Source organism: Mustelus asterias, chromosome 4, assembly GCF_964213995.1.
Source record: "Mustelus asterias chromosome 4, sMusAst1.hap1.1, whole genome shotgun sequence".
Lineage (NCBI taxonomy): Eukaryota > Metazoa > Chordata > Chondrichthyes > Carcharhiniformes > Triakidae > Mustelus > Mustelus asterias.
The window spans coordinates 82,219,771-82,235,603 of record NC_135804.1 but is presented as its reverse complement, the minus strand read 5'-3'; the positions used below and the strand labels follow the sequence as shown (position 1 = coordinate 82,235,603).

Here is a 15,833-nt window from a genome sequence, read left to right as displayed (position 1 = left end):
CTCGGACATGGCTGATGACGCCTGTGCAGAGGCCTGTGTCTGAGGCAGAGACCCACTATAATGAGGCCCATGTAGCCACCCGTGCGATAGTGGAGAGGTGCATTGGTCTCCTCAAAATGAGATTCCGGTGCCTGGATTGCTCTGGCGGGACCCTCCAATACAGCTCCCTGATTTCTTCCCGCATAGTGGTGGTGTGCTGTGCCTTGCACAACTTGGCACATCAGAAAGATGACCTATTGGAGGAGGAGGAGGATCTGGAGGCTGACCAGCCGGGTGTCGCTGGGGAGGAGGCTGTCCAGTAGGAGGAGGAGGAAGAGCATGAGGAGGAAGAACATGCCAAGGAACATCACCCAGGCGCTGGAGGGCTGGCAGCTCAAATGAGGCATGCAAGGAGGCTAGAGAAGCCCTGATCACCAGGCGGTTCAGTTGCTAGGGGCCTGTGTCTGTGGGTTCCATCCATCCCCCCGCCCCAAAGTCCTTCTATCTCTTGCAACATGGTCAAACAGAGTGGTGGGCCTGGGTACGCTGCGTTAGCGAGTTTCTTTGGCAGGTAGGAGGGTGATGACAACTCGCTAAGCACCATGATGCCCTGGTGTAAACTAGTCTGATTCCTACTGGAGCTCTGCATGCACTCTGGCACCTGGGCCCACATCTGTGTATTGGGTAAGGGATCTGAAACCCCCATACAGGGCCCCTGGGATGGGTGGGATAGGGGAGGAGAGGGAATCGCTTGTGGGTTCCGGGGAACCAATGGCTTCCTTTTCTCAGTGACACAGCATTGAGGGGCCTCCCCAACTGACATCAACATGAAGGATCCCTCTGGCGATCATCAATGGAAGAGAATTCCTATTCAAGACAAATCAGTCACAGATGGGTGGTGAAATAAAATTAAATAATTGCAATAAAGGTGTTTAAATAATAAGTTCCAACATCAGAACTTGTGAACAGAAAATGTTAAGGTGTTTAATGATCTTTCTAACTAGTGCAGCCATTCACTCGTACCATCTTAGTGCAACTACAGCTTCCTAACCTTACATGGCCTACCACTACGTCTCAGTGACTCTCCAGAATGTACATCAGAGGTGGAGGTGGCCAGCTGCCTACCATGCCCAGTGGCCTGTGATGCATGTGGCGGGTGTCCTCTGGAGGGTCTGGACCTTGAAGGCTCAGGCCTGCTTCCAGGCGTCTAGGATGTTTCCATGACACCCTCTTCATTCCGCTGCCCTTAAGATGCCCCGGTGTCAGGAAGGAAGGAGTCGAAGGTGCAGCCACAGCTACAGTCCCCTGGCTGGAAGGCCCCGGCATGGGCTTGAACCCTTCCTCCTTCCTTGGGGTTCCAGTGGGTCCTGGGACACTCCATGGGATGGCGATGCTTCTGCAGTGAGCTCCAGGAGCTCAGGTGCCACCTGGCCCTGCCAGTCATGGAGGACCGCCTGCGTCCTACCCATGGTGGTCGAGCCCTGTGCGATGGCCACCTGTCAATGGCCACAGCAAGTGTCCTCTGAGACTAGGCCACACTCTGCAGCCTCTCAGCCATGGCCCTCTGTGAGTGGGCAATATTCTCAAGGGCTGGTGCCATAGCCCCGCTATGTCTCAGTGCTGTCCCGCTGGGTCTCCTGCAAGCTCTCGAGCCTCTCAGCCATGGGTCGCAGAATCTCGAAAAGCCTGTTCAGTCCTTCAGCTGTGGCCCTCTGGGACTCTGCTGTGGCCTGCAGTGACTCGGTCATGGTGAGGATTCCCTGCCCCAGGCTTTCCACTGCAGACGCCATCCTTGCAGTGTTGGCCTGGGAACCATGCAAGACAGGCATAGCTGCTCCGCCTGAAAGTTTTGGGACTCCTCCCAATAGCCTCACAGTTGGTCCAGTGTGGCCGTCAGCCCCTCCTGCATTCCCTGGTTCTGTAGCTGCATCTCCAGCAGCTGAGGGAGAAGTGATCTCAGAGGCCCAGCATGTAGCCTGGGGCCAGCTGAGTCCTCGCCTCTGGCAGGCCCCCGCGTGCTAGAGGCCTCGGACGTTCCCTCCTCCACCCGATCTACATTATCAGATGTGTCGTGCTCACCAGAGAGTGACCCAGAAGCCTCACCACTAACTGAACCCACCAACATGTCAGTATCTGGAATGGTGAGTTGAGAGGTGGAAGCTGACGCTAAAATGGTGCCACTCTCGGAGGTCCCTTTATCCATATCCTCTGAGGACCCGTTTGAGTTGTCTGGACAAGGATGTGTGGGAGCTGTAGTAGGGGCTCGAGTCCAGATTGCCCTGGGGTGTCCGGATCTATCTCTGCAACACAGGACACAAGGTTAAGTATAAGGGAGAGAGAGGAATCCGGGATGCAAAATACGTGAACATAGAACAAAGCAGAAAGAAGATTACATCACAGGAACAGGCCCTTTGGCCCTCCAAGCCTGCGGCGACCAGGCTGCCCATCTGATTTGTAACCCCCTACTCTTTTGTGGAGCATATGCCTCTATTCCCATCCCATTCACGTAGCTGTAAAGACATCCTTCAAAGGTCACTCTCGTAACTGCCTCTGCGATTTCCTCCAGCACCGAGTTCCAGGCACCCACTACCCTCTCTGTGTAAATAAACATGCCTCGTACATCTCCTTTAAGCCTTACCCCTTGCACCCAAAACTCATGCCCCCGAGAAGTTGCCACAAATTGAGTGGAGGATTGACAGGTGCTCACGTCTGAATGGCAGACGGACCATGCTGTTGCTGACAGCCCGCATCTCCCCTTCCCTGGACAGCTCCAGCGCCTGCTCCTCAAAGGGGGTGAGGACCCGGAGGTCTGGCTCACCACCCCCTGTCTCCACTCTCTCTCTGGTGTTATGGTCGGTCTTCTCCTGTGGAGGCAGAAGGAGCCATAAAGGAAATGATGGCATGACTCCTGCAGAGTATCAGGTGGTGGCCCTTTTGAGGGCAAGTGCAGTGGGGGGACAGGAAGGCGCTGCTTGGGGGTCAGGGACTGGAAACATGCAGGGTGCTGGGGATGTGAGAATCTGGGGAAAGATGCTAGATGGGGTTAAGCACTCACCCTTGCTGCCCAGATGAGATCATTGACCTTGTTGTGGCACTGCTTTCCGCTTCGGGGGGCTCGGGCGGAGTGGGGGGGGGGGGGGGGGGGGAGGCGCGGCTGGGCGGGGGGGGGGGGGGTGGTGAGGTAGTGCCATGGCACTGATCAAGGCGGCAACTGCCTCCTAGGCCGCATTGCCATCGGCCCCCTGGGTCTGCATCCTCCTGGGAAGAAGAAGGTGTCCCGCCTCACCTCTGCTGCATCCAGCAGCCTCCTCAGATCACCTTCAGATAATCGGGAGAGCTGGTCATGCGCACATTTTGTGCAGGAATGTCTGCCTGTCTATTCTTGAGTTTTTAATGGAGCTGTCCCTCGTTAGGGCAGATCAGCTGCAGGCAGTTTGGCAGAGCATTCCAGCAAGTTACATGCAGTTTGCTTGTTAGCATTGAGGGGAAGGCAAGTGAGCACTTGCTGATGGGGATGGGGGGGGTGGCGGTGGTGGTGGATCAGTGCCTCAGGAGAGAGAGAATAGGAGGTGTCACACAGCCATTGGAGTCTGGAGGAAATGGGGGCCTTGTGTGGGAGGGTCCGGGGTGGGGCGGGGGATGACGCTGCTTGATATCGGTAGGGGGGAGGAGGGATATCTCTGCCTGAGATCAGTGTGGGCGGGGCCGGGGTGGTGAGGGGTCCACTGACACTTTGCTTGAGATCGTGGGGAGGGCAACGCAGGTCCTCTGCCACTCTGCCTGAGATCAGTGGGAAGGGGGGAGGGGCCAGTGATCAGTTGGGTGGCAGAGGAGATGGAGGGGATAAGGTGGTCAGTAATGTTGTGGGGGTGGGGCAATGTCTCTGGGGGCCAGGGGGAGGCACTATCCGGCCCAGAGGGATGTGGCAGGGGAGCAGCATTCTATTATTTTTCTTTCTGCGCAGTTGGAGGTGCCGATCGGAGCTGCAGGGTTTCAGGCGCGTTAAGCCCCGCCCACAGGCTTGTGCAGCGCGATTCAGACTAGCTGATATTTTTGCAGGCAGAGTGCGTTTGGGGGCGCCTCAGAACGGGTCTAAAAGTCAGATCTGAAACACTCCCAGTTTCAAGTCCATCCCGCACTTAGAATCAAAATGGTAAAATAGGGCCCTCTGACTCCTCCAATGGTAGGATCAGGAAGTCTTTTTTCTATTTGCTTCTGCAGTTGCTGGCTGTGTTATTTTGTGTGTGTTTTCCACTTTAAGAGCTGTCAGTGCAGTCAATCGGCCGTCTCTCAGCTTGCCAGTGTGTCTCTGGGCTTTTCCTGCTCACTTTTGACTTAGGCAATATCATGGGAGTTCTGTACCAAATTTTTAATGTAAGAACATTTATATCTTTATTTCTCTCTATGGGTCTGGTTGATTTTGAATACTGCCAGCCTCCTCTGTCCACCTGCATTATTGACGTGCTGGTACGCACGCTTTTTTAAGGTTCCAAGGCATCAGCTCTGCAGCAATGAGTTTTATTTTAAATCTTTTAAAAATGTGTCTTCTCAAAACAAACACTGCAATTAATTGTTGGACTTCAGGGAAATTCTTTATAATTTTTAAAAAATCTGCAGGTTTTTTTTCTCTATGGTCCATGCTTTTTCCGGGATCACCTCAAGTCTGCTGAATCTTAAAAACTTCTTTACTGTTTCTGAACTTTGTGCTACTCACGGCAACCTGGGTGCAGCAGACAGCATCAGTTGGAATAATCCTCATTGCTAGTATGATAACTCGAGGGAGGTGCAGATTTGGTGCAAATAAGTAAGCTTTGTTGGGAACACACATTGAAATGTTTACAGGCTTGATGCCATCTTGCTATCAGAGCACAGCACCAGTGCTGCCCACTGATTGATTAGCAGAAAGGAGGGTCACCAATCCCATTACTTCATATTCCTTGCCATTTCTAATATTGTGAATAAACAATAAATTGGCGTATGATTGCTGGTGGATATCTGGAAGATAATTCACCCATTATTAGCTGTGTTATAAAATTGTAAAATGGTTACACCATGTGGTTTTTCACAGATTGGCCAGAGATCTACTTATAATGGGTTCTATTGTTGTTCAGTTGTACTTGTTGCTGGTTAGCTGCATTGGCCAAGCTACATCCTCTACCTGTGTTCCTCTCCATCTCCAACCACCCCCCCCCTCCCCTTTCAGTCTGGCTTTTGGGATGCAACCGATCAATCGTGCTGTTTTTTTGGTTGCTGCTGGAGCTGAGGAGGAGGAGCTGGAGGGAACATTGTGGGCACAGGAGGCCCGGGCCTTACCACTTGCAGGAGTAGAAGGAGATGACCACCAGAGGCAGGAGGTGGCTGCCATTCACCTGAGGGGGGTGGGTGGGGGTGTGGAGGAAAAGGAGGAAGTGGAGACACCAGCGGTTCTGTGCACGAATGTCATTTGAACAAATGTCGGAAACCGTGTGCCGCTGACAGCTCTGCCTCCAAAAGGAGACAGTGCAACACCTGTGCAACCTGTTGCAGGACCTGGCACCTCGGGCAGAGGGGGCACCCACTCTCGGTGGGTGTCAAAGTGATGACCGTGCTGAAGTTTTATGCAACTGGCTCCTTCCAGACCCCAAGCAGAGATATATGTGGCATTTCACAATCAGCTGTTCACACCTGTGTCAAGCAGGTCACTGAAGCCCTGTATGCCCGGGCTGTGCAGTACATCAAATTTAAACTGGACCAAGCCCATCAGGAAGACCAGGTTGCTGGATTCACAGTCATTGCGGGGATGCCTCATGTACAGGGGGCCATCGATTGCACCCACTTTGCTCTCAAGGCCCCCTTGCAGAATCCACGAAGATTCATCAACAGAATGAAGTTCCACTCCCCAAATGTCCAACTGGTGTGTGACCACAATATGTACATTATGCATGTCTGCCCAAGACACCCAGGCAGCATGCACAACAGCTTCAATGTCAGAAGCTCTGACATCCTAAAGGCATTTGAGGAGGAGCTCAGGCTGCAGGTGTGGTTCGTGAGTGATATGGGTTATCCGCTCGGACATGGCTGATGACGCCTGTGCAGAGGCCTGTGTCTGAGGCAGAGACCCACTATAATGAGGCCCATGTAGCCACCCGTGCGATAGTGGAGAGGTGCATTGGTCTCCTCAAAATGAGATTCCGGTGCCTGGATTGCTCTGGCGGGACCCTCCAGTACAGCTCCCTGATTTCTTCCCGCATAGTGGTGGTGTGCTGTGCCTTGCACAACTTGGCACATCAGAAAGATGACCTATTGGAGGAGGAGGAGGATCTGGAGGCTGACCAGCCGGGTGTCGCTGGGGAGGAGGCTGTCCAGTAGGAGGAGGAGGAAGAGCATGAGGAGGAAGAAGAGGAAGAACATGTCAAGGAACATCACCCAGGCGCTGGAGGGCTGGCAGCTCAAATGAGGCATGCAAGGAGGCTAGAGAAGCCCTGATCACCAGGCGGTTCAGTTGCTAGGGGCCTGTGTCTGTGGGTTCCATCCATCCCCCCGCCCCAAAGTCCTTCTATCTCTTGCAACATGGTCACACAGAGTGGTGGGCCTGGGTACGCTGCGTTAGCGAGTTTCTTTGGCAGGTAGGAGGGTGATGACAACTCTCTAAGCACCATGATGCCCTGGTGTAAACTAGTCTGATTCCTACTGGAGCTCTGCATGCACTCTGGCACCTGGGCCCACATCTGTGTATTGGGTAAGGGATCTGAAACCCCCATACAGGGCCCCTGGGATGGGTGGGATAGGGGAGGAGAGGGAATCGCTTGTGGGTTCCGGGGAACCAATGGCTTCCTTTTCTCAGTGACACAGCATTGAGGGGCCTCCCCAACTGACATCAACATGAAGGATCCCTCTGGCGATCATCAATGGAAGAGAATTCCTATTCAAGACAAATCAGTCACAGATGGGTGGTGAAATAAAATTAAATAATTGCAATAAAGGTGTTTAAATAATAAGTTCCAACATCAGAACTTGTGAACAGAAAATATTAAGGTGTTTAATGATCTTTCTAACTAGTGCAGCCCTTCACTCGTACCATCTTAGTGCAACTACAGCTTCCTAACCTTACATGGCCTACCACTACGTCTCAGTGACTCTCCAGAATGTACATCAGAGGTGGAGGTGGCCAGCTGCCTACCATGCCCAGTGGCCTGTGATGCATGTGGCGGGTGTCCTCTGGAGGGTCTGGACCTTGAAGGCTCAGGCCTGCTTCCAGGCGTCTAGGATGTTTCCATGACACCCTCTTCATTCCGCTGCCCTTAAGATGCCCCGGTGTCAGGAAGGAAGGAGTCGAAGGTGCAGCCACAGCTACAGTCCCCTGGCTGGAAGGCCCCGGCATGGGCTTGAACCCTTCCTCCTTCCTTGGGGTTCCAGTGGGTCCTGGGACACTCCATGGGATGGCGATGCTTCTGCAGTGAGCTTCAGGAGCTCAGGTGTCACCTGGCCCTGCCAGTCCTGGAGGACCGCCTGCGTCCTACCCATGGTGGTCGAGCCCTGTGCGATGGCCACCTGTCAATGGCCACAGCAAGTGTCCTCTGAGACTAGGCCACACTCTGCAGCCTCTCAGCCATGGCCCTCTGTGAGTGGGCCACATTCTCAAGGGCTGGTGCCATAGCCCGCTGTGTCTCAGTGCTGTCCCGCTGGGTCTCCTGTAAGCTCTCGAGCCTCTCAGCCATGGGTCGCAGAATCTCGAAAAGCTTGTTCAGTCCTTCAGCTGTGGCCCTCTGGGACTCTGCTGTGGCCTGCAGTGACTCGGTCATGGTGAGGATTCCCTGCCCCAGGCTTTCCACTGCAGACGCCATCCTTGCAGTGTTGGCCTGGTAACCATGCAAGACAGGCATAGCTGCTCCGCCTGAAAGTTTTGGGACTCCTCCCAATAGCCTCACAGTTGGTCCAGTGTGGCCGTCAGCCCCTCCTGCATTCCCTGGCTCTGTAGCTGCATCTCCAGCAGCTGAGGGAGAAGTGATCACAGAGGCCCAGCATGTAGCCTTGGGCCAGCTGAATCCTCGCCTCTGGCAGGCCCCCGCGTGCTAGAGGCCTCGGACGTTCCCTCCTCCACCCGATGTACATCATCAGATGTGTCGTGCTCACCAGAGAGTGACCCAGAAGCCTCACCACTAACTGGACCCACTGACGTGTCAGTATCTGGAATGGTGAGTTGAGAGGTGGAAGCTGACGCTAAAATGGTGCCACTCTCGGAGGTCCCTTTATCCATATCCTCTGAGGACCCATCTGAGTTGTCTGGACAAGGATGTGTGGGAGCTGCAGTAGGGGCTCGAGTCCAGATTGCCCTGGGGTGTCCGGATCTATCTCTGCAACACAGGACACAAGGTTAAGTATAAGGGAGAGAGAGGAATCCGGGATGCAAAATACGTGAACATAGAACAAAGCAGAAAGAAGATTACATCACAGGAACAGGCCCTTTGGCCCTCCAAGCCTGCGGCGACCAGGCTGCCCATCTGATTTGTAACCCCCAACTCTTTTGTGGAGCATATGCCTCTATTCCCATCCCATTCACGTAGCTGTAAAGACATCCTTCAAAGGTCACTCTCGTAACTGCCTCTGCGATTTCCTCCAGCACCGAGTTCCAGGCACCCACTACCCTCTCTGTGTAAATAAACATGCCTCGTACATCTCCTTTAAACCTTACCCCTTGCACCCAAAACTCATGGCCCCGAGAAGTTGCCACAAATTGAGTGGAGGATTGACAGGTGCTCACGTCTGAATGGCAGACGGACCATGCTGTTGCTGACAGCCCGCATCTCCCCTTCCCTGGACAGCTCCAGCGCCTGCTCCTCAAAGGGGGTGAGGACCCGGAGGTCTGGCTCACCACCCCCTGTCTCCACTCTCTCTCTGGTGTTATGGTCGGTCTTCTCCTGTGGAGGCAGAAGGAGCCATAAAGGAAATGATGGCATGACTCCTGCAGAGTATCAGGTGGTGGCCCTTTTGAGGGCAAGTGCAGTGGGGGGACAGGAAGGCGCTGCTTGGGGGTCAGGGACTGGAAACATGCAGGGTGCTGGGGATGTGAGAATCTGGGGAAAGATGCTAGATGGGGTTAAGCACTCAGCCTTGCTGCCCAGATGAGATCATTGACCTTGTTGTGGCACTGCTTTCCGCTTCGGGGGGCTCGGGCGGAGTGGGGGGGGGGGGGGGGGGCTGGGCTGGGCGGGGGGGGGGGTGGTGAGGTAGTGCCATGGCACTGATCAAGGCGGCAACTGCCTCCTAGGCTGCATTGCCATCGGCCCCCTGGGTCTGCATCCTCCTGGGAAGAAGAAGGTGTCCCGCCTCACCTCTGCTGCATCCAGCAGCCTCCTCAGATCACCTTCAGAAAATCGGGAGAGCTGGTCATGCGCACATTTTGTGCAGGAATGTCTGCCTGTCTATTCTTGAGTTTTTAATGGAGCTGCCCCTCGTTAGGGCAGATCAGCTGCAGGCAGTTTGGCAGAGCATTCCAGCAAGTTCCATGCAGTTTGCTTGTTAGCATTGAGGGGAAGGCAAGTGAGCACTTGCTGATGAGGGATGGGGGGATGGCGGTGGTGGTGGATCAGTGCCTCAGGAGAGAGAGAATAGGAGGTGTCACACAGCCATCGGAGTCTGGAGGAAATGGGGGCCTTGTGTGGGAGGGTCCGGGGTGGGGCAGGGGATGACGCTGCTTGATATCGGTAGGGGGGAGGGGGGATATCTCTGCCTGAGATCAGTGTGGGGGGGGGGGGGCCGGGGTGGTGAGGGGTCCACTGACCCTTTGCTTGAGATCGTGGGGAGGGCAACGCAGGTCCTCTGCCACTCTGCCTGAGATCGGTGGGAAGGGGGGAGGGGCCAGTGATCAGTTGGGTGGCAGAGGAGATGGAGGGGATAAGGTGGTCAGTAATGTTGTGGGGGTGGGGCAATGTCTCTGGGGGCCAGGGGGAGGCACTATCTGGCCCAGAGGGATGTGGCAGGGGAGCAGCATTCTATTATTTTTCTTTCTGCGCAGTTGGAGGTGCCGATCGGAGCTGCAGGGTTTCAGGCGCGTTAAGCCCCGCCCACAGGCTTGTGCAGCGCGATTCAGACTAGCTGATATTTTTGCAGGCAGAGTGCGTTTGGGGGCGCCTCAGAGCGGGTCTAAAAGTCAGATCTGAAACACTCCCAGTTTCAAGTCCATCCCGCACTTAGAATCAAAATGGTAAAATAGGGCCCTCTGACTCCTCCAATGGTAGGATCAGGAAGTCTTTTTTCTATTTGTTTCTGCAGTTGCTGGCTGTGTTATTTTGTGTGTGTTTTCCACTTTAAGAGCTGTCAGTGCAGTCAATCGGCCGTCTCTCAGCTTGCCAGTGTGTCTCTGGGCTTTTCCTGCTCACTTTTGACTTAGGCAATATCATGGGAGTTCTGTACCAAATTTTTAACGTAAGAACATTTATATCTTTATTTCTCTCTATGGGTCTGGTTGATTTTGAATACTGCCAGCCTCCTCTGTCCATCTGCATTATTGACGTGCTGGTACGCACGCTTTTTTAAGGTTCCAAGGCATCAGCTCTGCAGCAATGAGTTTTATTTCGAATCTTTTAAAAATGTGTCTTCTCAAAACAAACACTGCTATTAATTGTTGGACTTCAGGGAAATTCTTTATAATTTTTAAAAAATCTGCAGGTTTTTTTTCTCTATGGTCCATGCTTTTTCCAGGATCACCTCAAGTCTGCTGAATCTTAAAAACTTCTTTACTGTTTCTGAACTTTGTGCTACTCACGGCAACCTGGGTGCAGCAGACAGCATCAGTTGGAATAATCCTCATTGCTAGTATGATAACTCGAGGGAGGTGCAGGTTTGGTGCAAATAAGTATGCTTTGTGGGGAACACACATTGAAATGTTTACAGGCTTGATGCCATCTTGCTATCAGAGCACAGCACCAGTGCTGCCCACTGATTGATTAGCAGAAAGGAGGGTCACCAATCCCATTACTTCATATTCCTTGCCATTTCTAATATTGTGAATAAACAATAAATTGGCGCATGATTGCTGGTGGATATCTGGAAGATAATTCACCCATTATTAGCTGTGTTATAAAATTGTAAAATGGTTACACCATGTGGTTTTTCACAGATTGGCCAGAGACCTACTTATAATGGGTTCTATTGTTGTTCAGTTGCACTTGTTGCTGGTTAGCTGCATTGGCCAAGCTACATTCTCCCTCAGTGTACTCGTACAGGTGCCAGCGTGTGGTGACTAGGGGATTTTCACACAGTAATTTCATTGCAGTGTTAATGTAAGCCTACTTGTGACTAATAAATAAACTTCTACTTTGTTAGGGACCAGATCAGAGTCTCCAAGATATATTATAAAGTGAGACTAAATCCCAACTATTTTTGATTTTGTCATTAGCATGAGGATAAGCTGCTTCACTTCAGGTGTGATTCTGTTGACCCACTAGGAAAGTTTATCAAAACAAACTTTAATTAACAGTATACTTTATAACAAAAAGAAATAATGTAACTTTTACTACTTGAAATACTTAAACATGGCAAGATTAAATTCTTAACTGCTAGCTCATCTCCATTAGTCTGATTAAGCAATGTTCCTCATCGACGTAAGTGCCTCTTCTAAATCAGTTAGCAAACAACAGGTCTAAGAGCTGAAAAGCTGGCTGCTGGTCCTCAAATCTCCAAAACACCTCAGGAGAGAGATACCAATTTTCTATTAGAGGCCAGACTTCAATCTCCAGAGAGAGAGAGCTCCTGCTCCTTGCCAATCAAAGCAGAAAATGCCCATGTTTTCTCTGTATGCTTAGCTCCTCTCAATTTCACGTGAAACTCTCTTGTCAATCAAACTAATTAAACTCTACTCTGAAACCCAGGGGACAACCCCCCCAAAAAGACAAAACTGCATTATCTCATTAAATCAAATACCCCAATAACTAGGAGCAATTATTCTCCTGAATTCTCAGCAGTTGGACTGTCTCGATCAGATCTAGATCATCTGTTTAAACAGAGTTGAATCATAACATCTCCTTCACATGAAACATGACACAAATACATTTCTTAAAGGCACAGTATTGTCACACAGCATCATTTCCATTCTGGTTAGGAGTCCATTTTCTCCACTCATGCCTGGTGAAAGTTCATTTCCCTTTATACACATCACCAGCTGAGCACACTGGGCAGAAATCTGATGATCGCATGATATTTGCAGCCAGTGAGGTCAGAGGCCTATTTGTTGCTGGGATCCTCCAATCTGACAAATGGGCTTCAATTGCACGCTGCTTGCTCCCTCATCATCCTAACTGCGATTATATCTGGGCTTAGAAGCAATCTTTCAAAAACCTTTTTTTTCCCCTTGATTTTTTCCAGGTGAATTTTCTAGTGTTAAATGCCTCTCAGGCCAACAATGAATTTTTCCTCTTCCTCATTCAGATTGCAAGGTTCTTCTCAATTAACTGGAGAATTGCTTTTGACTTCAAATCAATGGCAAAACGATATAGAGGAGAACAGCAGGGAAGAGATTAGAGGAGTTCCTTTCCCATGTACAAAGTTTTTGTGACTGGACTGATAAGTCACTCCTGACTACAGATTAGTGTTATCAGAGTTTAATTTTTACATGATGTTTTGAGTTGGTTTTGGTGGATGCAACAAGCACGATAGCTCTGATTGCTTCAGGTAAAGTGAAGTGGCAGCAGGAACGAGAAGCAGGCTTTAGGAACCATGATTTACATATGCAAATCAATAGGCGTTGCTTCGGACATGTCTGCACTTTACTAAGATGGCATCCTGAGTGCTTCCTAGCTGAAGTGCAAGAAAGAATCTTGAGCACCATTTTCAAACGTTATGTGATCCAATACAATTCAAAAAGCAGTCCCAAACAGGTAGTTTTTTTTTCCAGAATGAGAAATTTGGACATTGATCAAGTTAATTACAATCACTTAGTGTTTTGTCCTGAATCAAATGGTTATGGTTTTGATATCTTGGCTTTTTCATCAAGAGGAAACAAATTATTGACCCAATAACTCTCCTGAAGTTGGTTGACATTATCTGTCGTCAAGTGTTTTTAACCCTTATCATTTCAATGCAATAAAGGTTTCATAAGTTGATCTCAATGCCAGTTTACTGCTTGGAATTTAGACATGGGAGTATGAACTCTGTGATAAACATATGGGTTACATAATTTTTGGTAAAATAAGAATTTCATGTGTTGGAACAAACTGTAGGATATTATGATGAAGATAAGGATTTTTTTTTCCAATGAGAACATAGGAACCTAGAAACTAGGAGCAGGAGTAGCCCACTGAGCTTGCTGTACCATTTAATTCAGTCATGGGAGGTTAATAGTCATTTAAAATTAGACAGAAATGATTAAATGTTTCACTTTTATTTTCACAGAAAATTTCTGCTGCTTGTACACCAGCTCCTAATTGGGGTCCATACATGGAAGAATACAAAGGGGAAAGATACAGAACCAGGACTGACTCTACAGCAGCCCCTAACCTTGTGCAACTTCTGACCACTCCTGAGATGTGAAAACTTAAGGGAACATTTTATGATCAGTTTGGAAGCAATGGCCCTTAAAGTCCAGCACTATTCTGGTGTTCTCCCATTGTATATAGTGGGAGTTCTCCAGAACAGCCAACAAATTCACCCGGATCCAGATTCAACTTTGTCTGCAGTTTTCCCTGCATACTGCAAGCATAGGCATCAATTTAGGGCCAGGTTGGGCAGGGTAGAATTACAGAGCTTCCAAGTTTCTACATTATGAGCCATTAGTCATTCTCCTCCCTGTATCCTGATGTTAAATGGATTCAAGCCAGATTTGAACGGTGGCACAGTGGTTAGCACTGCTGCCTCACAGTTCAATTCTGGCCTTGGGTTGCTGTCTGTGTGGAGTTTGCACATTCTCCTTGTGTCTATGTGGGTTTCCTCCGGGTGCTCCGGTTTCCTCCCATAGTCCAAAGATAGCCACGCTAAACTGACCCTAGTGTCAGGGGATTAGCAGGGTAAATATGTGGGGTTATGGGGATAGGGCCTGGGTGGGATTGTGGTTGGTTCAGACTCGATGGGCTGAATGGCCTCCTTCTGCAATGTAGGGATTTTATTCTATTCTATGAAGTATGAAACAGGGCTCAGACTTTGCCCTGATCTATATAGTCCAACTGCTGAGAATTCAGGAGAATAAATGCTCCTAGTTATTGGGGTATTTGATTTAATAAGCTAATGCAGCTTTGTTTTTTTTGGATTGTCCCCTGGGGTTTCAGAGTAGGGTTTAATGAGTTTGATTGACAAGAGAGTTTCATGTGCAAATGGGAGGAGCTAAGATTTATTTGTTGGCAGGTTTATTCATGGGATGCAGATCTCTGGCTCCTAACTATTAATCCAGTGTCGCAGCTGACTCCTTATATATGTGTTCCCAGTCCTTAAACAAACAATGCCCATCACCTGTGTATCTTTAATAATGTAATCAACAAACCATTAACAGATTATCCTGTTCTTTAAACAAAAACCTCTAATATACTTAATAATTACAAAGCAATCAAAAAAAATTGTTTTGCCATATTTCTTACAAAACATTATAGAACAAAATATTATCCCTCTTCCAAGACCTCCAACAATTTCTTGGAACAAGCATTTGTCTTTGTAAAACAGTTTGACAACTGGAGACTTGTGTTGACTCATTTTCTTTCTGAAATCTCTTGGGCGGAATTTTCTTAGAAAACTTCCAATTGTCGAATGGGTGAGAAAACAGGAGGCTTTCTGGCCCATTTTTCCAGCGAAGTAAGTTACATGGATTTATGGCACACTGTGCAGTCCAGAGGCTGTAATCTGATTCATGCCAGCAGTGTGGTCAGAACCTATTCATGCCAGGAAGCCAGTTGAAGACTGCTAGGGGCACTATTGCACAAATGTACACAGTATACTGGAATATCTATCAACCCCTCTCGCCTGACCAACCCCCAAGGGCATTCCCCCCCACTCCCCCGTTCGCCGTCCTCGATCGGTGGCCCTCTGATCACTAGCCTCCTGATCTGAGGCCCCAGTCCCCGATTGATAGCTCCAACCCCTGATTGCTGGCCCCACCATCCAGCCCCCACCCCAAATGCAGAGTTCTCCCCTTTCTTCCCCTCCTACCGAGCTCCCCCTACCCCACCAGCTCCCTCATCTGGCTATGCCCCTGTCAGACCCTGTCCTATCAGGTCCCACCCTTCAGGCCCTTTCCCCTTGACACCGCCCCCTTAAGTAGTGCAGAGCGGTCCCTTTTCTCTCTGCATTGCCAGGGTGCTGGGTGGACACTGCCAGGGTGCAAGGCTGGCACTGTCCATGGGGCACTGCCTGGCCCTGCCCCTGACCATCCGGGGGGCTTCAACTGCCTCTGGTCTCACCAGCAAGACTATCACATCTGGCCCCCGTTGGTGGGGCCCATCTTTGATCCTTGTTGGTGAGGACCTCCACTGGCAAAGTCAGAAAGATAAGTGAGCCCAGAAGATTACATCCAGCGCTCACTAATATTAAAATGAGTTTATTAATATTTAAATCAGTCTCACGCCCTTCATGAGCGTTAGGCTAATTATGCCAGCAGAACAGGGCTGGCACTATCAGGAGAGGCAAGAAATCGGGCACGAGTCAATTGTGGTGCTGGTCAAAAATCATCTTAACTCCTGTCCCTCGATCATTATGCTGAGATACAAATTTCATTCGGCAATCCGTGAGACAGGAGAGACAGGAGAGGCTTTGAGGCAAGACTTAGGGGACTAGCAGAACACTGCCAATTTGGCCCTGCATTAGCAGAAATGATAAGGGCCAGATTGGTGTGTGGTACAAACAGCTTAATAATACAAAAGAGGTCACTGTTGGAGACCAAAATCACACTCGAAAAA

General features: G+C 50.1%; 1 protein-coding gene across 1 annotated transcript in view; it reads left to right on the top strand.

Moving 5' to 3' along the window:
* Positions 1–13,485, top strand: part of LOC144493139 (sodium- and chloride-dependent neutral and basic amino acid transporter B(0+)-like) — a 108,662-nt gene extending 95,177 nt beyond the window's left edge. The window contains exon 14 of the mRNA XM_078212039.1: positions 13,348–13,485. Within this exon, the coding sequence (XP_078068165.1) occupies positions 13,348–13,485 (138 nt within the window). The remainder of the gene's footprint in view (positions 1–13,347) is intronic.
* Positions 13,486–15,833: the final 2,348 nt, after the last annotated feature.